The 27,648-nt window shown below is 47.3% G+C and overlaps 1 protein-coding gene across 1 annotated transcript in view; it reads right to left on the bottom strand.

Annotated features, from left to right (window-relative positions):
- Positions 1-12,905: 12,905 nt before the first annotated feature.
- The window catches only part of ccdc3a (coiled-coil domain containing 3a), a 93,820-nt gene continuing 79,077 nt past the window's right edge, over positions 12,906-27,648 (bottom strand). The window contains exon 3 of the mRNA XM_070896560.1: positions 12,906-14,743. Coding sequence (XP_070752661.1) covers positions 14,477-14,743 — 267 coding nt within the window. The 3' untranslated portion in view covers positions 12,906-14,476. The remainder of the gene's footprint in view (positions 14,744-27,648) is intronic.

Here is a 27,648-nt window from a genome sequence, read left to right as displayed (position 1 = left end):
GATTTGCTAGAATAGGATGAGGGATTCCGCTCAGGGGGATAGACTGGAGAAGATGGGTCTGTTCTCTGTGAAGCAGAGAAGGCTATGAGGAGATTTGATAGAGGTGTTCAATATCATGAAGGGTTTAGATAGTGTAAATAAAGAGAAATTGTTTCCAATGGCTGAAGGGGTTGAAAACCAGAGGGAACGGATTTAAGGTGATCGGCAAAAGAAGCAGAGGTGAGGTGAGGAAAGCACAGTCCGATAGGGTGATGGATACAGCTTCAATAGTAAACTTCAAAAGGGAATTGCATAAATATTTGAGGGAGAAAAAATTGCTAGGATATGGGGAAAGAGCGGGGGAGTGGGACTAAGTGGATTTTTTTTATTCGTGGATGTGGGCATCGCTGGCAAGGCCGGCATTTATTGCCCATCCCTAATTGCCCCTTGAGAAGGTGGTGGTGAGCCGCCTTCTTGAACCGCTGCAGTCCGTGTGGTGAAGATGCTCCCACAGTGCTGTTGGAGAGGAAGTCCCAGGATTGTGACCCAGCGATGATGAAGGAACGGCCGATATATTTCCCAGTCAGGATGGTGTGTGACTGGGAGGGGAACGTGGAGGTGGTGGTGTTCCCATGCGCCTGCTGCTCTTGTCCTTCTAGGCGGTAGAGGTCGCGGGTTTGGGAGGTGCTGCCGAAGAAGCCTTGGTGAGTTGCTGCAGTGCATCTTGTAGATGGTGCACACTGCAGCCAGGGGGCGCCGGTGGTGGAGGGAGTGAATGTTGAAGGTGGTGGATGGGGTGCCAATCAAACGGGCTGCTTTGTCCTGGATGGTGTCGAGCTTCTTAAATGTTGTTGGAGCTGCATTCATCCAGGCAAGTGGAGAGTATTCCATCACACTCCTGACTTGTGCCTTGTAGATGGTGGAAAGGCTTTGGGGAGTCAGGAGGTGAGACACTCACCACTCTTCGAAAGAGCTGGCGCAGACTTGATGGGCCGAATGGCTTCCTTCTGTGCTGAACTGTTCTATGATTTTATAACGGTCAGTGTGCTCCTAAAGTAGTTCACTGCCTAGAGAACTTTGAGACATTTCATCAAAGGCAGAACCATTTATAAATGTATTTTTCTCTTTTCCTAGACCTCAACCTAGTCTGAATGTCTTGTGATAACTACCCTATAAAATGGCTCCAAATATCAAACAATTCACTTGCCTCTGAACAAACTGTCCTGATGTGCATTGGTAAACAGAATTGCTTTGTGAACCCACTCCAAATTAAAGGTTGATTTACCGTTGGTTTATCAATACTATTTATGTGGCTCTTCAATGTAAATTCAGTCCAGTTAAATTTCCATATATTGGGCCAATGGTTTTACTGGCACTGAGTCCACTGCTGTGAAATAAGAGCAAGCTAATACTGGTTATTTTAAGTAAAAAGACTTTCATTTATACTGCGCCTTTCACAACCACCGGACGTCTCAAAGCACTTTTGGGGTGTAGTCACTGTTGTAATGTAGGAAACGCGGCAGCCAATTTGTGCACAGCAAGCTCCCACACACAGCAATGTGATAATGGTCAGATAATCTGTTTTAGTGATGTTGATTGAGGGATAAATATTGGCTCCAGGGATAACTCCCCTGCTCTTCTTCGAATCAGCACCATGGGATCTTTTACATCCGCCTGAGAGAGCAGACGGGGCCTCGGTTTAACGTCTCATCCAACAGTGCGGCACTCCCACAGCACTGCACTGGGAATGTCAGCCTAGATTTTTGTGTTTAAGTCCGTGGGGTGGGACTTGAACCAACAACCTGATAGCAATGAGAGTGCTGCCCACTGAGCCACGGCTGACACTTAGCAATCAGCCATGAGCAATTCTTTAGTTTTGGATCGTGTTGCTATTGACCGTTGAACATAATCCAGCCAAAGCTATACTGGCTTTAGTGATGCCAAAGACAAATCAACAACAACAAATTGTATTTATATAGCGCCTTTAATGTAGTGAAATATCCCAAGGTGCTTCACAGGAGCATTATAAAAAGAAAATGGACACTGAGCTGCAGAAGGAGATATTATGGCAGCTGACCAAAAGCTTGTTCAAAGAGGAAACTTTTAAGGAGCCTCTTGAAGGAGAAAAGAGAGGTAGAGAGGCGGAGAGGTTTAGGGAGGGAGTTCCAGAGCTTGGGGTCCAGGCAGCTGAAGGCACGGCCACCAATGGCTAAGCGATTATAATCAGGGCTGCTCAAGAGGCCAGAATTAGAGGAGCACAGACATCTCGGGGGGTTGTGGGTCTGGAGGAGATTGCAGAGATAGGGAGGGGCGAGGGCCATGGAGGGATTTGAAAACAAGGATGAGGATTTTGAAATCGAGGCATTGCTTAACCGGGAGCCAATGTAGGTCGACGAGCACAGCGGGTGATGGGTGAGCGGGACTCGGTGCAAGTTAGGACACGGGGCAGCCGAGTTTTCGATGACGTCTAGTTTACGTAGGGTAGAGCATGGGAGGCCAGCCAGGAGTGCGTCACATCAAATCGGGGAAGATTCCCTTGTTTGCTATTTGGGCAGGGTTTGGTTGTCCTCAATCTCCAGCCTCACACAAATGTTGGGAGGTTTTATCTTGAGCAACACAGGAAACTCCTACCAGGATGTTTTTTTTTCAACATTTTGTTGCTATTTCCTGGCCTTTACTCTGGGTTTGACCTCCTGTGTGTAGATAGACACGGGAGTGCCCGATTGCTAAGCAGCTGTTCAATGCAGAAATGAAGACTTAAAGGGCCAGGGGAAATCAGAGCGATGGTTTTGAAGGATCATTTGTGATTGGTTGTTTTCTTTGCCAACCCTCACATTTTCTTGGCCCAGTGAGTTGTTTGCACCAAAGGTTCAGGCACTGCCCTACAAGGATAATGGGCTTCCCACTGCGAATCCTGCTATGTTAATGTCCTCTTCATAAAGAGCTACAGGAGGAGTGGAGGGAATCCAGGTGAGATAGCACCAGAGGAGGGTGATCATCATCATAGGCAGTCCCTCGAATCGAGGATGACTTGCTTCCACGCGAAAAAGGGATGAGTTCGCAGGTGTTTCAATGAAGGACCTAATATTCCAGATCCCGAACTACATCCTGAAGGGTGGAAGATGCCTGTGGGTGGATATTTTTAACGTGGGGTGACCGTTGCACACCAGCCACCACACGGGCTTGACAGAGCGAGGTCTTGGTCCAGTGACAAGGGTTAACCAGGACGACTGGAGATCTGCTCTGCTGCACAGACCTAGTGCGCCCACATATCGCAGTGTGGGCTGGGCCCGTGCTGCCCCTGGGCCCTCGCCTCTCCTGGGCCCCGATCACGTCCCTCTACAAACTCTCGCTGCTCCTTCGCCCCGACCTCGCCGCTCCTGCTGTACCTGCCTGCACTTCAAGCAGCCGTCGCCCTCCTGCAGCAGCACGCACTGCTCCCTGCAGTGGTATGCCGCACGCTGCTCCCTCCAATGGCTCCGGCCTGCTGATGGTCTTGCAGGCCGGGACCGGGCCGATTTCCAGGCCGGGACGCCGCACGCTGCTCCCTCTACCACCAGAGGAGGGTGTGTAGTCACAGACATCACCCTCCAACCAGCTGCTACAAGGTGAGGTGGACCTGTTTGGACTCTCGAGGTTAAAAATCCCCAGAGAGGCAGTGAACAAATTCCAATACATCCGTGCAAGGATAGCATAGGGTTGTCACTATCAATGGCTGTCAACTTAACCTGCACACACCTTCGGGCATCAAGACCCCATGTTCTAGAATTCCCTGCCTAAACTCCTCCACCTCTCTCTCCTGCGTTATGACCCTCCTGAACAGCAAATCTTTTGTCCAAGCTTTTGTTCACCCCCACTTAGTGTCACCCAAGGCTTGGCATCTGTGATATAGAGCTCCCCCTAGTGGACGACTGCTCCACCAAGTGGACTACTGTGGTAATGCAGCGACTCATGTAAATCCGATAAAAGAATCATGCGACAAGGTCACTTGACAGGTTCCTGTAGCGCGATCTTGTGTAGTGTGTTCGTTCGTGATGTCGTACAGAAGATATCGCAGCGTCTATTTACTATCTCAGGTTACTTGGCCAACAAACGTCCACTGAAGGTTTGGCACCAGTACAGGAGAAGCTACGAGGAGATTCACCCCCATAGTTTCTGTGCCAGCCGTGGCTCAGTGGGCAGCACTCTCTCACCTCTCAGTCAGCAGGTTGTGGATTCAAGTCCCACTCCAGAGACTTGAACACAGAAATCTAGGCTGAGACTGCCAGTGCAGTGCTGAGGGAGTGCTGCACTGTTGGAGGTGCCGTCTTTCGGATGAGACGTTAAACCGAGGACCCTCTGCTCTCTCAGATGGACGTAAAAGATCCCATGGCACTATTTCGAAGAAGAGCAGGGGAGTTATCCCCGGTGACCTGGGGCCAATATTTATCCCTCAATCAACATAACAAAAACAGAGGGCAGAGGGAGACTAGGAACAGAGAGTGAGCCGGTCACAGAAGCAGAATGTAATTGAGCAGTACGAAGTCCATAGAATAGAATCATAGAACGGTTACAGCACAGTCGGAGGCCAAAAGGCCCATCGAGCCCTTGCCGGCTCTCTGCAGGAGCACTTCAGCCCGTAGCCCTGCAATTTATTTTCCCTTCAGGTACTTAGCCAATTCCCATTTTGAAAGCCGCGATTGAGTCTGCCTCCACCACCCTCTCAGGCAGCGCATTCCAGATCCTAACCACTCGCTGCGTAAAAAAGGATTTCCTGCTGAAGCCTTTGTATCAGAAGACCAGAAGCAAAGAGAGGGCACTGGGAGACTTGCATGGAAGAAGATCCTAGCTCCTATTTTCAGAACTCGGAATTGTGACCTGCATTTCTCGCCTTATATGGCAGCACCTACAGTTGTCAAGCTATGCGCATTTGTTGATTTTTCTGCAGAAACTTTGGAAGCTCCTGCCTCGGCCGTCAAGGTCAAGGCTCACCTGCTGGCCATTGACATCATCATATATGCATAACTTATATGCATCAAAACAATCTCAAGGTTCCTAATTATGAGTTAGGTTCGTGAGTGGTATCGAAATCATATTCTACAGCTGCCAGCCATGTGTTCTCTGCGTACTGTGCATTTTTTCCACAAATATTATCTTGTGGATCAAAAGATTCTTTTCTGATGTATGACTTTTATGCCACTGCTCCACAAATAATCAAAATGCCAAACCAAGTCAGAGGGAACAGGAAATTTGTTCTTACCTTTGCCTCCAAGGGGGGTCTAAGAGGCAAAAGTTTGACTTCAACCAATATTTTATTATGAATCTATTGCTTTAACTAGTGGGCCTCCCATGATAAGAACATAAGCACCATCATCATCATAGGCGGTCCCTCAAACGAGGATGACATGGGTTCACAGATGTTTCAATGAAGGACCCGATGTTCCAGTTCTGAACTCCAATTGAGGGGGTGGAAGATGCCTGTGGGTGGATTTTTTTAACGTGGGGTGGCCGTTGCACATCAGCCACCACACGGGCTTGACAGAGCGAGGTCTTGGTCCAGTGGCAAGGGTTAACCAGGACGACTGGAGACCAGCTCTGCTGCACGGGCCCAGTGCGCGCACACATCGCAGTGTGGGCTGGGCCCGTGCTGCCCCTGGGCCCTCGGCTCTTCTGGGCCCAGGCTCAGAGAAAGAACATAAGCACATGAGAATTAGGAGCAGGAGTCAGCCATTCGGCCCCTCGAGCCTGCTCCGCCATTCACTAAGATCACGGCTGATTTTCGACCTCAACTCCAGTTTCCCACAGTAACCCCATATCCTTTGGTTCCCTTCGCTCCCAAACATTTGTCGATCACTGTCTTGAATAGACTCAATGATGATGCTTGTGAGGAGTTGGAGGATTGTGTAGAAGATTGGAAGGAGATGTGGTTAGACATAGCGAAGTGGATGGTGGTAAAGTGTTTGCTGATTTGGTTACAGGAAAACTTGCGCCAATCATTCTGTTTGTGTTACGGGTACATTCACAGATCGTTTTCACCTGCAGCTGCTAGCCACGGTTACATTTGTTCAGCCAAGATGTTAGAAATTTAACGCAGTAAAGTGCCTCAGCTCATCCGCTGCTGAAACCCTCTACCATGCCTTTGTTACCTCTAGGCTTGACTATTCCAATGCACTCCTGGCCGGCCTCCCACAGTCTACCCTACGTAAACTAGAGGTGATCCAAAACTTGGCTACCCCGTGTCCTAACTCACACCAAGTCCTGCTCACCCATCAGCCCTGTGCTCGCTGACCGACATTGGCTCCCGCTTAAACAACTCCTCGATTTCAAAATTCTCATCCTTATTTTGAAATCCCTCCATGGCCTCGCCCCTCCCGATCTCTGTAATCTCCTCCAGCCCCACAACCCCCCGAGATGTCTGCGCTCCTCTAATTCTGCCCTCTTGAGCATCCCTGATTATAATCGCTCCACCATTGGTGGCCGTGCCTTCTGTTGCCTGGGCCCCAAGCTCTGGAACTCCCTCGCTAAACCTCTCCGCCTCTCTACCTCACTTTCCCCTTTCAAGACGCTCCTTAAAACCGGCCTCTTTGACCAAGCCCTGCGCTAATTGCTACTTATGCGGCTCGGTGTCAAATTTTTATCTCCTAACACTCCTGTGAAGCACCTTGGGACGTTTTACTATGTTAAAGGCGCTATATAAATACAAGTTGTTGTTGTTGTTGAAGTGATACAGTTTGACAGGAAGAATGAGGAGAGGCAACATAAACTGAAGGGTACAATTCTAAAGGGGGTGCATGAACAGAGAGACCTGGGGGTATATGGGCACGAATCGTGAAGGTGGCAGGGCAGGTTGAGAAAGTGGTGAGAAAAGCTTACGGGATCCTGGGCTTCATAAATAGAGGCACAGAGTACAAAAGCGAGGAATGTATGATAAACCTTTATAAAACACTGGAGTATTGGCCGCGATTTTGCCCACTGAGGCAGGACCGTGGCGGGCAGCGTCGGTGGCAGGTTCCGACCCCACTCCTGCCTCCAGCCCGGCCTCCCCCAAGACTTTTCCCTGATTGGGCTTGTTAAGCCCCGCCCTGCAAGGTTCCCAGCCAATTAAAATGAGGCAGGTCTGATGACGTCACTTGATGACGCATCATCAGCCAGTTTCCTTAAAGGGACCATGCGCAAATTAATTTTGGCAGTGTGCTGTCAGTGTTCGACAGCACTGAGGTGCTGCAAACACTGACAATCGCGACACAGAGATACATGGCTACACCCAGGCTCTCCCATCACTCCCTCCAGATGCTTGTGGAGACAGTCGCAGCACGGAGTGAGGTTCTCTTCCCTTCCAATGGGCGGAAGAGACCTCCCCAGGACACCAACGCAGCCTGGTTGCACATTGCACAGGAGGGCACAAGCAGGGGTGTGGTCGGGAGGACCAGGCTACAGTGGCACAAACCTTTCAATGATCTCGGTGGATCACGAAACGTTACTGCAAAGCTACACTCAACCTCATCCTGCTGTGCCTGTCATCACATCCCCATCACTCTGCCTTTCCTATCCTACCCCTGTACATCCTTACTCACACCAACTTACCTTGCACCTCCACCCATCTCTCTCTCTCTCTCTATCAACATTATCACAGCCCCATCTATCTAGCCACCCCTCAGACTCGCCCTCATCCTTGTCCACTCATACCAACTAACAACACACATGGGTAGGCACTTGGGTGTTATCACCAATGTTCATGTCAAGTTTCTGTTGTGTTGTCATAAATTGAAATCTTTATTTTCAACACTTTGCCTTCTTGGACAAATTTGCATGCACCTTTGGAAGTAGCTGAATGAGATGTAGTGAATGGTGAGACATAACGGTGCAATGGTGATGAGTGTGAAAGGAATGGGTTGGGCATTGCAGGGATGCTTTATGGAGCTGGTGTGGGGTGGTGCCAACCTGGTGCGGGGTGGTGCCAACCTGGTGCAGCATGTGGCAGCCAGGGTGTACAGCATGAAGTAAATCTGGCCATGGTGAGGTCATCCCTGGCATCCCGGGCAGCAATGTGGTCGGGTGCCCTGTGTCCTGTGCAGCATCAGGTGATGGCGGAGAAGGTTGGTGTTGTTGGTGCTGCTGATGTGCCTGGTGCTGCTGGTGTTGGGGCTGATCGTGGTGGGATTCTGAGGGCCAACTTGACAGAGTGTAAATGGTTCCCATGCTGATGGAGTAGATACCAGCTGAAGGTGCGGTGACAGAAGCGATCTGGCAAAGGTGAGAGCAGTTGCTGCAATGAGGTGAGCCTGGCTGGAGAGTTTGCTACAAAGACCTGCAGCTGGCATAAAGCACAATCTGTCTTCCAAGGGGAGAAACCAGAGAGTCACTGGGTTTGGAAAGTGTGCAGGTGTAAATTGTGATGGTTTTATATAAGTTTTAACTGTCACCGATCATCTGCTCCAATGGCCACTCAACCTCCGTCTCAGATGAACAGACGGGGTCTAGCGTGAAATTCCCAGGCGACCTGGTAAAGTTAAAAGGAGAGTAAATGAGCCAATAATCAGCTCAATTGCCTCCACCGCCGCTGCTGGTCAGGTCTGCTCAGCGCAGACAGAACCGACATTTGGGAAAGGCGTGTGGTAGTGGGTTGACAGCGGGGTCCTGACTCAATGTCAATCTTTGTCAATTTCCCATCCGACCCACCCCCAGTCCCACTCACTGAGCACCGGCAAAATCGTGGCCATTGTGTCCAATTCTGGGCACTGCACTTTAGGAAGGATGTGAAGGCCTTAGAGAGGGAGCAGAAAAGATTGACGAGAATGGATCCAGGGATGAGGGACTTCAGTTACGTGGAGAGACTGGAGAAGCTGGGGTTGTTCTCCTTGGAACAGAGAAGGTTGAGAGGAGATTTGATCGAGGTGTTCAAAATCATGAGGGGTCTGGACAGAGTAGATCGAGAGAAACTGTTCCCATTGGTGGAAGGGTCGGGAACCAGAGAGCACAGATTTAAGGTGATTGGCAGAAGGTCCAAAGGCAGTGCAGTCCAGATCCTAACCACTCGCTGCGTAAAAAAGTTTTTCCTCATGTCACCTTTGGTTCTTCTGCCAATCGCCTTAAATCTGTGTCCTCTGGTTCCCGACCCTTCCCCCAATGGGAACAGTTTCTCTCGATCTACTCTGTCCAGACCCCTCATGATTTTGAACACCTCAATCAAATCTCCTCTCAACCTTCTCTGCTCCAAGGAGAACAACCCCAGCTTCTCCAATCTATCCACGAAACTGAAGTCCCTCATCCCTGGAACCAGTCTCGTCAATCTTTTCTGCACCCTCTCTAAGGCCTTCACATCCTTCCTAAAGTGCGGTGCCCAGAATTGGACACAATGCTCCAGTTGGGGCTGAACCAGTGTTTTATAAAGATTCATCATAACTCCCTTGCTTTTGCACTCTGTGCCTCTATTTATGAAGCCCAGGATCCCGTAAGCTTTTTTACCCACTTTCTCAACCTGCCCTGCCACCTTCAATGATTTGTGCCCATATACCCCAGGTCTCTCTGTTCATGCACCCACTTTAGCATTGTACCCTTTAGCTTATATTGCCTCTCCTCGTTTTTCCTCCCAAAATGTATCACCGCACTTTTCTGCGATAAATTTCATCTGCCACGTGTCTGCCCATTCCACCAGCCTGTCTATGTGTTCCTGAAGTCTATCACCACCCACCTCACTGTCCACTATACTTCCAAGTTTGAGTCATCTGCAAATTTTGTGAAAATTTAAGCAAAGATTTGTTCTAAGTTGGAACGATTTCAAATATTTTTGTTAAAAAGACAGCGTAACTGTTGTGTAGGCATGCCTGTTCACTGTGTGATGTCTGTAACACTCTTATGCCCCATTGAATGTACCCTTGTACTGTACACACCAGAGGGTGCTGTTGCTGGAGACCCTGGGGTTGCCTGCACACGGCAGGTAACCCAGTATAAAAGGGAACTCACAGCTTGTTGTCGGCACTCAGGAGCTGCTAATAAAGGACTGCAGGTCTGCACAGTTTAAGTACCATACCTTGCCTCGTGGAGTCATTACTAAAGGTGCCTACATACACCACTACAGTTGCAGCATCAACGCACAATGGTTTCACTTTGCAGTGACACTGAAGTTATAGTGTGAATCCTGAGCTAACCACAGAGTACAGCAACGTGAAGTTCCAGAGAAGACATACCAACACTAATTATGTAGTATAAATGAATCTCTAAATACACAATATTCGCTGGAAAAAATATCACATCTTGATGCCATCCTGAATCAGTTAATGGACCCTCTGAGTGAAGAAATTCCTCCTTATCTCGGTCTTAAATGGCCGACCCCTTATCCTGGGACTGTGACCCCTGGTTCTAGACTCTTCAGCCCGGGGGGAAACATCCTCCCTGCATCTGTCAATCCCCTCAGAATCTTACATGTTTCAATGAGATCACCTCTCATTCTTTTAAACTCCAGAGAGTATCGGCCCAATCTACTCAATCTCTCCTTATAGGACAACCCTCTCATCCCAGGAATCAGAAAAAGCTTACCTGACTAGAGTTTAGCGGTTTCCCTGCTCAGTTAAAATGGCGATCGGAGCTCGATGATGTCACTGGATGTCAATCTGCATATTTAAAGGACCCTACACACTGCCCACAATACCTTTGGAAGTATTCTGTTTGCCCGCAGCTGCGGTGAAACTAATGATTTCCCTCAGTTAAAATTCTTCCCTCATAGCTTTAAAGTCCTTCTTTGTAAAACAGTATTTCCTGTGGTCATCATCGGATCACAACATCTAAACAGTTCAAAAATTAGAAAGAAAACAATAGAACAGCAGAAAGTTAGAGCAGTGCAATGCTCCAAGGTCGTATTCTCACTGAATTGACATTGTGTCAGTGGTGGTTCAGTGGGTAGTATTCCCTCACCTCTAGAGTCAGAAGGTTGTGGGACCTGAGCACAAAAGTACTGAGGGAGCGCCGCACTGTCGGAGGGGCGGTGCTGAGGGAGTGCCGCACTGTCGGAGGGGCAGTGCTGAGGGAGCACCGCACTGTCGGAGGGGCAGTGCTGAGGGAGTGCCGCACTGTCGGAGGGGCAGTGCTGAGGGAGTGCCTCACTGTCGGAGGGGCAGTGCTGAGGGAGTGCCTCACTGTCGGAGGGGCAGTGCTGAGGGAGCGCCGCACTGTCGGAGGGGCAGTGCTGAGGGAGCACCGCACTGTCGGAGGTGTAATACTGAGGGAGCGCCGCACTGTCGGAGGTGTAATACTGAGGGAGCGCCGCACTGTCGGAGGGGCAGTACTGAGGGAGCGCCGCACTGTCGGAGGGGCAGTGCTGAGGGAGCGCCTCACTGTCGGAGGGGCAGTGCTGAGGGAGTGCCTCACTGTCGGAGGGGCAGTACTGAGGGAGTGCCTCACTGTCGGAGGGGAAGTACTGAGGGAGTGCTGCACTGTCGGAGGGGAAGTACTGAGGGAGTGCTGCACTTTCGGAGGGGCAGTACTGAGGGAGCGCCGCATTGTCGGAGGTGCCGTCTTTCAGATGAGACCGAGGCCCCGTCTGCCCTCTCGGGTGAATGTAAAAGATCCCATGGCCACTATTTTAAAGAAGAGCAGAGGAGTTATCCCAGATATACTGCCCAATATTTCTCCCTCAAATCAACATCAGTAAAAAAAATGATCTGGTCATTATCACATTGCTGTTTTTGGGGACGTGCGGTGGTCGCGAAAGGCGCAATACAAATGTAAGTCTTTTTTTGTATCATGTTTTTGTTTGGAACATTGGCTTATACATATTGGTAGAGAACAAAAATTAACAAACTGTTGAAACTATTTGCTTTGACAGCCATTAAGCTTTGATTTTTGGTTGTGTTGTAATTGCTTTCCTGGTGTTCGACAATCCTTGCACAATGTTCCTTTGTGAGCTTCAAAGGGTTCATGTTGCGATACCTTCCCAGCAAGTGGAAGCCAAAGCGAGATTGAAAAATCGGCAGAGTTAGTGTAGAATTCTTCCACCTTCGCACTTCTAATTCTACACTTTGTAAAGTGCAACAAAGTGGTGACTTTGCAACTGTTGCATTCATTTTAATCTATGAAAGGTTATCTATGGCTGATTATTTACTATTCTAAAACAAAGTGAAATCCCAGAGACTTTTAAATAAAATTGCCACCTCCTTTTAGTGCTACTGATTTCTACTGACTCTAAAGTAACTAATATAAAAACATGTCACATGATCAGAAAGTTACCTATAAAAGACTTGCATTTCTATAGCACCTTTCCCAACCTCAGGGCATCCCAAAGCGCTTTACAGCCAATGAAGTACTTTTTTTTAAGTGTAGTCACTGTTGTAATGTGGGAAATGTGGCAGCTACTTTGCGCACAGCAAGCTCCCACAAACAGCACTGTGATAATGACCAGATAATCTGTCTTTTTGTTATGTTGATTGAGGGATAAATATTGGCCCCAGGACACCGGGGATACTCCCCCTGCTCTTCTTTGAAATAGTGCCATGGGATCTTTTACATCCACCTGAGAGGGCAGACGGGACCTCGGTTTAACATCTCATCCGAAAGACGGCACCTCCGACAGTGCAGCACTCCCTCAGCACTGCACTGGGAGTGTCAGCCTAGATTTATGTGCTTAACTTGAACCCACAGCCTTCTGACTCAGAGGTGAGGTGTACTGCTACCCACTGAGCCACGGCTGGCACTTGGGGCTAAACATGGTGCAAAGATTAGAATATATAACCTCAAAGCTATGAAGTGAATATTTCACCAATTTAATCTGTGAGATTTCATGTGGTTATTTGTTACAGATTTTGCACACCTGGGGTTGCTGGCTTGAAGCGAGGAAGTAAAACCTTATATTATCCACCATCAGAAACAAAATAATTAGCAAAGTATATATTTTTTTATTGAAATATATAGCAAACATCCTACAAATGGTTGAGAAAACCGATACAGACTGTGATTTTGAAACTGTCTAGACTCAGTAACACTTGATATTAATGTACAAGATAACTTTTTTTTATTATAAGTTTGCTTTCAAAAATTATATTTGGTGTAAATGTGTCACAATAAAGTTTATAGAGAACTGCCAGGATTGGTGCAGAATTCCTGCCATAGAGTTGCCCGCATAAATGAACCATGGGTTTCCATCTAGGAAGGCACTGAATGAATGAATATTGGGCCCAAGTTTCCCTAATAAAAAATAATGGCGCTCATTTACCTGGACGCCTGGATTTTTTTTGGCCCCTCAGCGCTGAAAATAAAAATTCTAAGCTTTCTCCCGCCATGTGCACCTTCTGACACCGCACTACCCGAGCTGATCTCGCAGAGCGGGGCTACCAGTGTGCGCCTGAACCGCACAGCGCAGTCGCTCAAACAAAAACGGGCAACTAATTGCGCATACGAAAAATGTTTTTTTTTTTTTTTTAAAAACGCACTGCGCATGCGCGTTGCCCTATACACAAAAAGACAAATTCTGCGTGTAGACCTTCGGCCGGGGGCTAGCAGGGGCTGCAGTCGGCGTCTGGGAGAATCGGGAGAAGGCTGTACTGGATGGCAAAAGAAGGAGACTCCGATTTGTCTGCTGTTTTTTCAAACTTGGAGATTTTAAAAGGTTTCGCTGCACTTTTTGGCCGATTTTGGGCAGTGAGAACGTCGGTGGAAAAAGGTAAAGATTTTTTTTCTTTTTTTTGCTATCATTCATTTATTATTGCACGAGCATCAGTATTGGTAAGTTTATATTGATTTTTATTTTTATACCTGCATATAGTTAGTATTCGCTGTTTAAATTCCCTAAAAGCTTATTTATAAGAGAGAGGGAGTCCCTTCGGCCGGGGATAGGAGCGGGCCAGCGCGGATTACTCGAACTACAGGTAAGGGTTTTTCCGACGGTGTTTCTAGGGTCCCTGCGCCGGTTTGAAAATTTTTGTTGGTGGGGAAAGTTTGCCTGATGCCCAGAAATGGCGCGGAAACTTCTTTTACAGGTATACCAGCGGCAGAATATTTGCCGCCAAACATTCTGATGCTGGTAGTAGACGTCGGCGCCCCGACATTGGGGAATCTTCAAACTGATCTTCAGCGCCAAAAAAAATCTCTGGCCGCCGAAAAAATGGCCCCAGTGATGGGCAAAATTGGGGCCAAGTCTGTACTTTCCCACCAACAATTGTTGCGTTAATTGTGGTGTCATGTACTTCTTAATTACAAGAATATAACACGGACTATTCTCAAAAGGAAATGTTGCCGCAGAAGCACAAGAAATATTTATCACGTATTGGCGAAAGTAAAGTAATGATTAATACTGTGCGCAGTCACATTTCCCAACTTTACGTTTTCTCTCCTTAAACAAAGCGATGAGACTATAAAACTATTCATAAATGGCTTGGGGCGGGTTGTGTGGGGCGGGTGGCCTTGGGTGAACCTCACTGTGGGAGTACAGTGACTGAGCTAACTGAAATGCCCAGCACCTCCTGTGCTAGCTCATCGAGTAAATTACAAGACAGACAAAAGGGGATCGCAACAATCTCGGCGCTGTGTGTTACACCTTGAGAATTGCCACGTTGGAGTCTGGCTTGGCGTAGTGTGGGCTTTGGCTGCCGCCGTTTGCCGCCTTCTCCAGCAGCTTCTTGTTGAGCTGCTCTGTCCGCCGGCTGTTCTTCTTCACCTGCCGCAAGGTGCGCTTCACCCGCTTCACCTTGTCCTTCAGCTGTTTGTTGCGGCTCTCCAGCACGGCCACCCTGCCGATCAGTTTCTTCACTCGGTCTTCCTCTTCGAACAGGGCCTTCTGCACCGTGGAGCACATGAGCTGCAAAGAAAATGGAGCAGAAGTTTTAATGCCGTTTCTTCACTGTATTGCTTTATCAGGCACGCAGGAGACCCAGACGGTGCTGGTGGAAATCTACCTCCACCAATAGTCAACGTTTTCAGTCCCCACTCCAGGGACTTGAGCACAATAATCTAGGCTGGCGCCCCCAGTGCAGTACTGAGGGAGCGCTGCACTGTCGAAGGGGCAGTGCTGAGGGATCACCGCACTGTCGGAGTGGCAGTACTGAGAGAGTGCCACACTGTCAGGGGGGCGGTACTGAGGGAGCGCCGCACTGTCGGAGGGGCAGTGCTGAGGGAGTGAAGCACTGTCGGAGGGGCAGTGCTGAGGGAGCGCCGCACTGTCAGAGGGGCAGTACTGAGGGAGTGAAGCACTGTCGGAGGGGCAGTACTAAGGGGGTGCTGCACTGTCAGAGGGGCAGTATTGAGGGAGTGCCATACTGTCGGAGGTGCCGTCTTTCAGATGAGACGTTAAACCAAGGCCCCGTCTGCTCTCTCGGGTAGACATAAATGATCCCATGGCCACTATTTTGAAGAAGAGCAGGGGAGTTCTCCCCAGTGTCCTGGCCAATATTTATCCCTCAATCAACATCACAAGAAATCAGATGATCTGGTCATTATCACAAAGCTGTGAGTGGGATCTTGCTGTGCACAAATTGGCTGCTGCGTTTCCCACATTACAACAGTGACTACAATCCAAAAGTAATTCATGGGATGTCCGATGGTCGTGAAAGGCGCTATATAAATGCAAATCTTTCTTTTATACAGTACACAAATCATTGTCCACCTCAGGACACCTCGGTATGCTAACTGCAAACGTGATGGTGATCTTTTTCTCTTGCCCCTTCAGTTTCCTTCCCTCTTACCCCTCTGCTCTCTTGATGGGATTGACTACTTGCTAAGGTGTAAGAAGTGAAATTATTCTCGGGAATGTCGTTGAATGACCTCTTCTGCTATTTCATGAATGGTGTCAACCCATCTATCTTCAACGGTTTCTCAACACAGTTCAAATAGCAGCTTGTTAACTGTTCCTACAATAACCGACAGCAGTTTCCATCCTCGGGACTCACCATCACCATTTGTACTCCAGTACCTCACCACACCTGGCTATTACCTTAACGATAAAAAAGAAAAAAGCAAGACTTGCATTTCTATAGCACCTTACACAACCTCAGGATGTTCTAAAGCACTTTACAGCCAACAAAGCACTTTTTGGAGTGTCGCACTGTTGTAATATAGGAAAACACAGCCAGTTTGTGCACAGCAAGCTCCCACAAACAGCAATGTGATGACGATCGGATAATCTGTAATTTTTTTCGTGATGTTGATTGAGGGATAAATATTGGCCCCAGGACACCGGGGATAACTCTCCTGCTCTTCTTCAAAATAGTGCCCTGGAATCTTTTACATCCACCTGAGAGAGCAGACGGGGCCTCGGTTTAATGTCTCAACCAAAAAACGACAGTCCAGCACTCCCTCAGCACTGCGAGTGTCAACCTAGATTTTTGTGCTCAAGTCCCTGGAGGGGGACTTGAACCCACAACCTTCTGACTCCGAGGCACGAGAGAGTGCTGCCCACTGAGCCACGGCTGACATTCAAATATTTCTACAAATCAGTTAAGGTTTAATTGAAATTTTTAATTAAAAAAAAATGCAATTAGTTACAATATGATATCAGGAACAGGTATGTATTTGTTTTGGACAAATTTATTCAAAATTTATGGTGAGGATCCATAGATAAATCATTAGTCACGAGTAACATTATCCTCTACATATTTTGCACGTTTGGTGAGTTCGTTGGCACTTGTTCACCAACGCTATTGGCAAGTTCTCCGGATTTATTTTTATTTCTAAACTACAGTACTATTTCATTCCGTTGCATTGATGCCAGAGTGTGTCACAGGCAAGGGAAATATTAAAAATATTTAATATTTTGAAATGCGAGGAATATTAATGACATTCTAAATCAGAATCCAATAATATATATCGAACTACAATATATTAAGGCCATGAATGTTCTGCTTCAGCAATCCTAGCATGTGCGTATTATAAAACATCATATCTTCCAACGGCCCGTGAGTAACACCAAGTGTGTGGTACCTTGTGCTTTTGGTACTGGATTAGTAACCCACATAATCCCATCACGGGAAGTTGCTATTTATTTTTTTAAATTCGTTCATGGGATGTGGACATTGCTGGCAAGATCGGCATTTATTGCCCATCCCTAATTGCCCTCAAGAAGGTGGTGGTGAGCCGCCTTCTTGAACAGCAGAGGGCAGTTAAGAGTCAACCACATTGCTGTGGGTCTGGAGTCACATATAGGCCAGACCGGGTAAGGGCAGCAGATTTCCTTCCCTAAAGGACATTAGTGAACCAGATGGGTTTTTCATCACAAAACGGTAGTTTCATGGTCACCATTACCGACACTAGCCTGTTTAGTCCAGATTTATTTAATTAACTGAATTTAAATTCCCCAGCTGCCGTGGTGAGATTTGAGCTCATGTCTCTGGATCATTAGTGTTATGTATGCAACACCTTGTAACCAGCATTCTACTGCCACCAGAGGGCGCACCTGTTGGCATCCCAAGGGATCCCAGCCTCCCTTGGGAACACTGTATATAAGCAGGCCTCCCATGCTGTGCCAGCACTCTGGAGGTAGAATAAAGAGACTAAGGTCACACTTACTCAAGTCTACAGTACTCAGTCACATTGCTTTATTTGAGACATAACAATTAGTCCAGGCCTCGGGATTACTAGTCCAGTAACATAACACTATGCTACCGTACCCTCATTATTTGATTTAATTCATCTGGATATACATGGGCTAGTGACAGGAAAAGATGACTGACCATTAAAGCTGATTGTCATAATGCTGAGTTCAAGGATCAGCTGCCTGGGCTCTGACTGGTAGTAAAGGTCTCTGGAAGACATGTCAGATGGAGAAGAATAGTGAAGCGCTGGGGGAGGAAGTGGGCGACTATCAACAGGGAAGGTAGGACCCAGGAGGAACCAATGCCGAGGGTCAAGACTTGACCAATACATAAAGGGGGGAATTGCGGTCGGTGGCTTCCTGCGTACAAACGCCTCCGACCCGAAAAAAATCTACAAAAGTACCTGGTGGTCCCGGAGGAAGGTCGGATCCCGGTCGGAGGCCGAGATTCGCTGCGCAGCGCACGAAGGGATGCCTTTCAGGTACGTACGGACATGCTGGAGTCACGTGGGCCTGGACCACCAATCACTGCGCAGTATTCTCATTGATAAACATGGGAGCTGTGTTTGTACGGACTCCAATTACTATCAATGAGAAAACCCCTAAAACACCCAAACACAGCACAATAAATAAATCAAACACCTCACATATTTAAAATTAATTGAAATTAAATGTAATTAAATGTTTTAGAAAAAAAATATTTGGGGGATTTTTTTTTAATGTGTTTTAACAGGGTTAAAAATAAACTTACCTTAATGGCCAGGGCTTCTAATATAGAGTGTTTAAATATAATTTTTTACATGTTTTAAAAGTGTTACGCTGGTAAAAGTAAGCTATACGCCTGCTTTCACCAGGTGTAAGAGTTTGAAGGACATTCACTGGGCATGAGTTGGGCAAATAGCCCGATCTCTCCCGCACGGATGTCCTTCTCCTGGAGATGCGGAGAATCTGTACGGAGAAATCTTCACAGATCGGAAAAACCGAAAATGCCCTGTAGTTATTGTTGTATATGCTGACTATGGATGTACTCTATGTGTAGTCACTGTGGGATTGTATAAGATGGAGACTTGTTTACCTAAAGTACTGTCAATAAGGTTCACATCATGTACATTCTTGCTGGCACCACTAGAGGGTGCAACTGTCTGGAGTAAAAATAAAATGGGGAAGGTGACTCAACCGTGGCTAACAAGGGAAATTAAGGATAGTGTTAACTCCAAGGAAGAGGCATATAAATTGGCCAGAAAAAGCAGCAAACCTGAGGATTGGGAGAAATTTAGAATTCAGCAGAGGAGGACAAAGGGTTTAATTAGGAGGGGGAAAATAGAGTATGAGAGGAAGCTTGCTGGGAACATAAAAACTGACTGCAAAAGCTTCTATAAATATGTGAAGAGAAAAAGATTAGTGAAGACAAACGAAGGTCCCTTGCAGTCAGATTCAGTTGAATTTATAATGGGGAACAAAGAAATGGCAGACCAGTTGAACAAATACTTTGGTTCTGTCTTCACGAAGGAAGACACAAATAACCTTCCGGAAATACTAGGGGACCGAGGGTCTAGTGAGAAGGAGGAACTGAAGGAAATCCTTAATAGGCGTGAAACTGTTTTGTGGAAAGTGATGGGATTGAAGGCCGATAAATCCCTGGGGCCTGATAGTCTGCATCCCAGAGTACTTAAAGAAGTGGCCCTAGAAATAGTGGATGCATTGGTGATCATTTTCCAACAGTCTATCGACTCTGGATCAGTTCCTATGGACTGGAGGGTAGCTAATGTAACACCACTTTTTAAAAAAGGAGGGAGAGAGAAAACGGGTAATTATAGACCGGTTAGCCTGACATCAGTAGTGGGAAAATGTTGGAATCAATTATTAAAGATGAAATAACAATGCATTTGGAAAGCAGTGACAGGTCGGTCCAAGTCAGCATGGATTTATGAAAGGGAAATCATGCTTGACAAATCTTCTAGAATTTTTTGAGGATGTAACTAGTAGAGTGGACAAGGGAGAACCAGTGGATGTGGTGTATTTGGACTTTCAAAAGGCTTTTGACAAGGTCCCACACAAGAGATTGGTGTGCAAAATTAAAGTGCATGGTATTGGGGGTAATGTACTGACGTGGATAGAGAACTGGTTGGCAGACAGGAAGCAGAGAGTCGGGATAAACGGGGTCCTTTCCAGAATGGCAGGCAGTCACTAGTGGGGTGCCGCAGGACTCAGTGCTGGGACCCCGGCTATTTACAATATACATTAATGATTTAGATGAAGGAATTGAGTGTAATATCTCCAAGTTTGCAGATGACACAAAGCTGGGTGGCTGTGACGAGGATGCTAAGAGGCTGCAGGATGTCTTGGACAGGTTAGGTGAGTGGGCATATACATGGCAAATGCAGTATAATGTGGATAAATATGAGGTTATCCACTTTGGTGGCAAAAACACGAAGGCAGAATATTATCTGAATGACGGCAGATTAGGAAAAGGGGAGGTGCAACGAGGCCTGGGTGTCATGGTACATCAGTCATTGAAAGTTGGCATGCAGGTACAGCAGACAGTGAAGAAGGCAAATGGCTAGGGGTTTTGAGTATAGGAGCAGGGAGGTCTTACTACAGTTGTACAGGGCCTTGGTGAGGCCTCACCTGGAATATTATGTTCAGTTTTGGTCTCCTAATCTGAGGAAGGACGTTCTTGCGATTGAGGGAGTGCAGCTAAGGTTCCCGGGATGGCAGGACTGACATATGAGGAGAGACTGGATCGACTGGGCCTGTATTCACTGGAGTTTAGAAGGATGAGAGGGGATCTCATAGAAACATATAAAATTCTGATGGGAGTGGACAGGTTAGATGCAGGAAGAATGTTCTCGATGTTGGGGAAGTCAGGAACCAGGGGACACAGTCTAAGGATAAGGGGTAAGCCATTTAGGACTGAGATGAGGAGAAACTTCTTCACTCAGAGAGTTGTTAAACTGTGGAATTCTCTACCGCAGAGAGTTGTTGAGGCCAGTTTGTTAGATATATTCAAGAGGGAGTTAGTTGTGGCCCTTATGGCTAAAGGGATCAAGGGGTATGGAGAGAAAGCAGGAAAGGAGTACTGAGGTGAATGATCAGCCATGATCTTATTGAATGGCGGTGCAGGCTCGAAGGGCCGAATGGCCTATTCCTGCACCTATTTTCAATGTTTCTATGTTTCTATGAGACCGGGGTTTCCTGCCCTGGTGGCAGGGCCCTGTATAAAAGGCTGCCCACCATGTTTGCACAGCACTATGGAGTTTGGAATAAAGGACCAAGGTCACTACAGTTCAAGTACAGCATATTGCCTTGTGGAGTCATTCATAAATACACTACAGACATAACAGTTATTTGGATACTCTGCAGTTAAGTGGCGCAGCTATTATAGGACTCCAGAGAATATTGTCAGTGCAACATTAAAATAGTTGGACAACACTCTTGCCAGATTTAAATGTTCTGTAGGCATTTAAAGAACAATCAAAAGCTCTGGTCCCAAATTCAATAGAATGAGGTACACTTTTAATAGCTTGCATTTTGCAGCAGATTTATTAAGTGAGTTGTTCTAATTTCAAATTAGCTGACTAAATATTTCATTATTCAAATTTGAATTCAAGGTGTAAGCCAGTGGCTAATTGTAAAATAGGCAACCTCGTCTCGACCAAGCCACCGTCATGCTGCCCGGCACTCCTCTTTGTGTGACCGGTTGAGATTGTCCCCGGCGGCCCAGTGCTGGTCACCAGAGGGCCATGCAGAGTCCATGGCGGCCCGCCCCTTTAAATGAAGGGGAGGGGCATTGTGGCACGCCAGCGTGACGCAGAGCGCCAACCTGGTCAGCTTGGGAGCGCCCCTTGGACGAGGTGGAGTGCCTGAGTCAGCGTCTGAGACAGCACTCCACCTCGTTTGAGAGGCGCAATGGGCAATTCCACGCTGGGGGTGGGGGGGAAAGACTTCTGTCCCAGGCGTTAACTGACCCTGGACCGGAAAGTTATCGCCTCCGGACGGGCCAATTACGGCCTCAATGTCTCTCAGCATTTTAATGACCTGAATCATGTCCTTTGTCAAGGAATGTTGGCCTTTATTGCAAGGGGGGTAGAGTATAAAAGCAGAGAGGTCCTGCTACAACTGTACAGGTAGTGGTGAGGCTACACCTGGAGTACTGCGTACAATACTCACGCCTCTCCTGGGCCCCGATCACATCGCTCTACAATCACTCGCCGTTCCTGCGCCCCGACCTCGCTGCTCCTGCTGTACCTGCCCACGCTCCAATCACTGTCCTGGACCTTGATGACGTCCAATCCAGTCCCGACCTGCGAGAGACCATCAGTGCACACTGCGACTGTGTGCGCACTAGATCCGTGCAACAGAGCTGGTCTCCAGTCGTCTTGGTTAATCCTGGCCACTGGATCAAGACCTAGCTCTGTCAAGCCCGTGTAGTGGCCACAACTGGAGTACTGCGTACAATACTCACATCCTTCATGAACTACATCCTTCAGGATGTAGTTCGGGTCCTGGAATATTAGGTCTTTCATTGAAACACCTGTGAACTCATCCCTTTTTGGCGTGGAAGCAAGTCATCCTCGATACGAAGATCGCCCCTGATGATGATGACTGCGTACAATTTTGGTCTCTGTATTTAAGGAAGGATATACTTGCATTGGAGGCTGTTCAGAGAAGGTTCAGTAGGTTGATTCTGGAGATGAGGGGGTTGACTTATGAGCATAGGTTCCGTAGGTTGGGCCAAAACACATTGGAGTTCAGAAGAATGAGAGGTGATCTTATTGAAACATAAGATAATGAGGGGGCTCGACAAGATGGATGCAGAGAGGATATTTCCATTCATAGGGGAAACTAAAAGTAGGGGGCATAGTTTCAGAATAAAGGGGTTGCCCATTTAAAACTGAGATGAGGAGAAATTTTTTCCCTCAGAGGGTTGTAAATCTGTGGAATTCTCTGCTCCAGAGAGCTGTGGAGGCTGGGACATTGAATATATTTAAGGCGGAGATAGAGAGATTTTTGAGTAATAAGGGAGTAAAGGGTTATGGGGAGTGGGCAGGGAAGTGGAGCTGAGTCCATGATCAGATCAGCCATGATCTTATTGAATGGCGGAGCAGGCTCGAGGGGCCAAATGGCCGACTCCTGCTCCTATTTCTTATGTCCTTTCTCAATCGTCCTGGTGCCTCTACTGTGACTGATGACACGTCACAATGTGCAGAATTCCCACTCTAATGAGACCACCAGTCACTGTGCTGTCAATCACAGTTGGAGGGCAGCACTTAAGGGAGGGGCCTGGTCTGTATTGATTCGGATCCCTGAATACGGATACACAGGGAGGGCCCCCAGAACATTTAGTGAGGACATTGGTATGTATGGACCCTACATCCTTCTCGAGAAGCTCGTGCAATAGAGCCAACATGGTCACTAACTCGGGGAAGACATGTGCGTAGTATTGGAGCGTCCCATCCTCGTCACCAAAATGTAATGTACATGGGTAGAACAAATGAAGAACAGAGACACGGAGTGCTGAGAGTCCTTGTGCTGGCTTTATTGGGCCAGACAGAACTGAGCATGCTCCTACTACACCATGTGACAATACATTACAATCAGAGTGCTCTGCAACACATCAATGTCCTTTGGAAAATAGGGCGCCCTTAACTGCAAACTCATGCTCCAAATACGGCCATCCTGGTATCCTTTGCACAGTTAGAATCATTTCAACTGTACTCAAGATCATGGTGTTTGAGTAACGTTAATAATATCAGCTTCACATGAGTTAGATACACATGGTAGCACACAGATAGCCTCCACAACAGAAAATTTACTCAAAATCATCAGACAAAGCCTTTTTCCTTTCCACTTATGTGTTCTAGTGATGCTACAGCGTTACGGCTCAACCTCCTACAACATCTTCCACCGCGCTGCTACAACACTCCATTTGGCTGCGTGACTTTTCTCAAGGTCACGGAGCGCTCCTGGTGGTGCCACACGTATTGTCACTCTGCAGTGCCTCCCAGCTAACTGATAGCACTCCACTGATATGTGCATTATCACCCTCTTCCCTCACAGAGATAATCAAATGCTTTGGGTTCTTGAGCTGCCAGGGCCAGGGGACTGAGCCTGGGGAGATTTCTGAACCGGCACCTACAGAGTACAATGGAAAATTAAACATGTATTCCGGAGTTTTGCTCGATTTACCTTTCAATCAGACGAGGAGAAATGTTGGAGAACATGTCCTCAGGAGATTAAATGGGTTAAATGATATCAATCCCCGGTGTCCTGGGGCCAATATTTATCCCTCAACCAACATCACTGAAACAGATTATCTGGTCATTATCGCATTGCTGTTTTTGGTTGCCGCGTTTCCCACATTACAACAGTGACTACACTTCAAAAGTGCTTCATTGGCTGTAAAGCGCTTTGGGACGTCCTGAGGTCATGAAAGGTGCTATAGAAATGCAAGTCTTTTTTCTTTTCAGTGATAGGGCCAATTGCATTTGGTCTGTGGAAGGAATGACATTTTATTGTTCCACACTTTCCTATTTTTAATTCTCTGCAATATGTATTCACCCCAACATGATCAAGTAACAACAAAGCTTCAACATTTTTCCCTTAAAAAATGAATAAATCATGACCCAAGTACTATAGTTTCCTAAACTAGAGGGAGTAATTTTAACTTATGGGTCACAGGGAATCGGAAGTGAGTTTTACAGCTCACCCGATCTTCTCCTCCACTGAAGTCATTGGGCAAGGTATAAAACGGACTGCTGATTCCCCAGCTCAACTTTCTCACCCGCTGATAAAAGTTACATTTAATCCCAGAGACATTTTGATTTTTAAAACGTCCTTTAAAAACAAAGTAATCCACATAGTACTATTAGATTAAATTGTAATTACAGAAAATGTGGCAACCTTATTAAAACCTTTTACACGGATTACAAGCAATGGAAGTATTCACCAGGTTCTACGTAGGAGTGTGCAGGAGCAGAAAGGATCATTGAGGTACATCTGGCTGGTCCTAAAGTCCAATAAATATCATTCTACATCGAATACGTCCTCCATTCACTTTTTGCTAAAAAGTTAGCCAGCTCCCTCTTCAATTTGCCATTACAGGTTGAACCTCCCTTATCCAGAACTCCCTAATCTGGAACCACCCCTCGTCCAGAAACATTCCTGGCCACCGGGTGGCGCATGCGCAGAACTCCGACATGAACAAATCGAAGTCTTTCCTCGCTGCCGACTCCCGCAATCGCTGGCCTAACCCCGCGATCCACCACCCCCCGCCCCCCCTCCCCGCCATGATCTCTCTGCCGCAATCCAAGCCCCAAGCCAGCCAGCCCCAATATCCCCTTGCTCTGTATCTGTACCATCCAATTTAACGTGACCACCCCTCGTCTGGAAACATCCCTTATCCAGAACAGACCAGGTCTCGAGGGTTGCAGATGAGGAAGGTACAGCCTGTACCATCCGATTCCAGGCAGAGGGGGTACCTGCAATGTGCCCTCAGGTACAGCCTATACCATCCGATTCCAGGCAGAGGGGGTACCTGCAATGTGCCCTCAAGTACCTTGTACCCACCAGCGCATGAACCCCAGCAGAGTCAGCGCTAGAGGGCAAAAGGAAGCCTTTTCTATAGCGCCTTTCACAACCACCGGACGTCCCAAAATGCTTTACAGCCAATGAAGTACTTTTGGAGTGTAGTCACTGTTGTAATGTGGGAAACGCGGCAGCCAATTTGTGCACAGCAAGCTCCCACACACAGCGATGTGATAATGACCAGATAATTTTATTTTTGTAATGTTGATTGGGGGATAAATATTGGCCCCAGGACACCGGGGATAACTCCCCTGCTCATAATGCCCAGGGATCTTTTACATCCACCTGAGAGAGCAGACGGGGCCTCGGTTTAATTTCTCATCTGAAAGACGACACCTCCAACAGTGCAGCACTCCCTCAGCACTGCACTGGGAGTGTCAGCCTAGATTTATGTGCTCAAGTTCCTGGAGTGGGACTCGAACCCACAACCTTCTGACTCAGTGGGATTGGGACTGCTTGGATCACAGCCCACACAACCTCCGGGCCCATGCGTCTCTCTGTTGCAAGTAAAAGATCCATTGTTGAAAAAAAATCAAACTACCATTTCCAGCACTGGAGACCAACTGTCTTGTCTTTGTTTAGATGAACATAACTCCGAGGAATTCCAGGAATTTCCATCCCTTCCATTGAGAATTTGCTGGACTATTGTGTCCCAATTCATACAAGGGTTAAATAATCCATCAAAATATTTGGCAAGCGTTCGAATCTGAAAATCTCCGTGGGACACAAGTGCAGATTTATGACCAGTTGCATGCACACAAACCTTATGCCTCATTCATAATTACTTTAAGGACCTGTTCTTGATGTGAACAATGTGGAGACAGATCGCTGGCAGCGTGCTGACTCTGCCTCCAGTGTTGTCAGTTTGGACTTGTTCTCCCTCACTGCTTAACGTGAGCCAAGATAAATATCAACCTGCGAACAGCAAAACGCAAAAGATACACAACAGGACCACGTAACGTTACTGGGGAAGGGAAGAGCGTTGGCCAACTACAGCATCTGAGAACATGCTCCGATACCACCGATAACAGCGTATCGGTGCTGCGCTATCTGCACTCTCAATCTGCTGCAGTCTTTGTGGAAAGGCCATTTTTTCAAAAGTTCTAAAATGTTATTGTAATAGAAAGACTTGCATTTCTATAGTGCCTTTCACGACCACCAGACGTCCCAAAGCACTTTACAGCCAATGAAACACTTTTGGAGTGCAGTCACTGTTGTAATGTGGGAAACGCGGCAGCCAATTTGCACACAGCAAGCTCCCACACACAGCAATGTGATAATGACCAGATAATGTGTTTTAGTGATGTTGATTGATTGGCCAAGACACCAGGGATAACTCCCCTGCTCTTCTTCGAAATAGTGCCAGGAGATCTTTTACATCCACCTGAGAGAGCAGATAGGACCTCGGTTTTAACGTCTCATCCAAGAGACAGCCCCTCCGACAGTGCAGCACTCCCTCAGCACTGCAGTAAGACTAGACTTTTTTTGTGGTCAAATCCCTGGAGTGGGACTTGAACCCACAACCTTCTGACTCAGAGGCGAGAGTGCTACCCACTGAGCCACAGACTGACACGCATATAACAGAGACGTTTCTATGCTATGGTAGAGGCAGGTTTTGCACTCATGATTCCACACCCAATCAGTACTTGCTCTCTGTCGAGTCATAGGGAGGAATACATCAGGGCAGATGCAAAACTCAAAAGCATTGTGTGTAGAGGCATGAGGAAAAAGTCACTTTTCCATAATAAAAACAGAAAATGCCGGAAATCTCAGCGGGTCAGGCAGCATCTGCGGAGAGTGAAACAGAGTTAATGTTTCAGGTCGATGACCCTTCGTCAGAACTGGCAAGTGTTCGAAATGAACCGATTCTTAAGGAGCACTGAAAGGGGGAGGGGAGGGAAGAACAAAAGGGAAGGTCAGTGATAGGGTGGGAGGCAGGAGAGATTAGAGAGACACAAGGGATGATGGGCCAACTTGAGATGTAAATGGCCGGAGTTAGAAAAAGGTTAATCTAGATCGGGTGTGAATGGCAGAATAATTACCAGCTGCCATGGGAAACAGAGAGAAAAAATACATCAGATCGGGGTGGGGGGGGTTTAAAAAAAAAAGGAGAAAAGGGTCTGAAATTGTTGAACTCGATGTTGAGTGCAGAAGCTGTAAAGTGCCTAATTGAAAGATGAGGTGCTGTTCCTCGAGCTTGCGTTGAGCTTCGTTGGAACAGTGCAGGAGGCCAAGGACGGAGAGGTCAGAGTGGGATTGGAGCGGGGAATTAAAGTGACAGATGACCGGAAGCTCAGGGTCACACTTGCGGACTGAACGGAGGTGCTCCGCACAGCGGTCACCCAATCTGTGTTTGCTCACTTGTCCACTTGGCCAGTCTGGTAATGATGCGCATTGACCTTAAGGAAGGGACTGAAAATGCACTAATCCTGGGAGACGACTGTGTCCTCCAAGTGTCCAACAGCGGAGTGCCACTACAACAAGTACTTCAACAAACAGACCTTCAATTTAAGAACTTTTATTTGGGAATGCTAACACAGTGGTTACGTTACTGGACAAGCAATCCGAGGCCTGGACCAATGATCCAGAGA

This window comes from Pristiophorus japonicus, chromosome 13 (genome assembly GCF_044704955.1).
Source record: "Pristiophorus japonicus isolate sPriJap1 chromosome 13, sPriJap1.hap1, whole genome shotgun sequence".
NCBI lineage: Eukaryota > Metazoa > Chordata > Chondrichthyes > Pristiophoridae > Pristiophorus > Pristiophorus japonicus.
The sequence above is the reverse complement of the archived record's forward strand: the minus strand, read 5'-3'. Positions and strand labels throughout refer to the sequence as shown.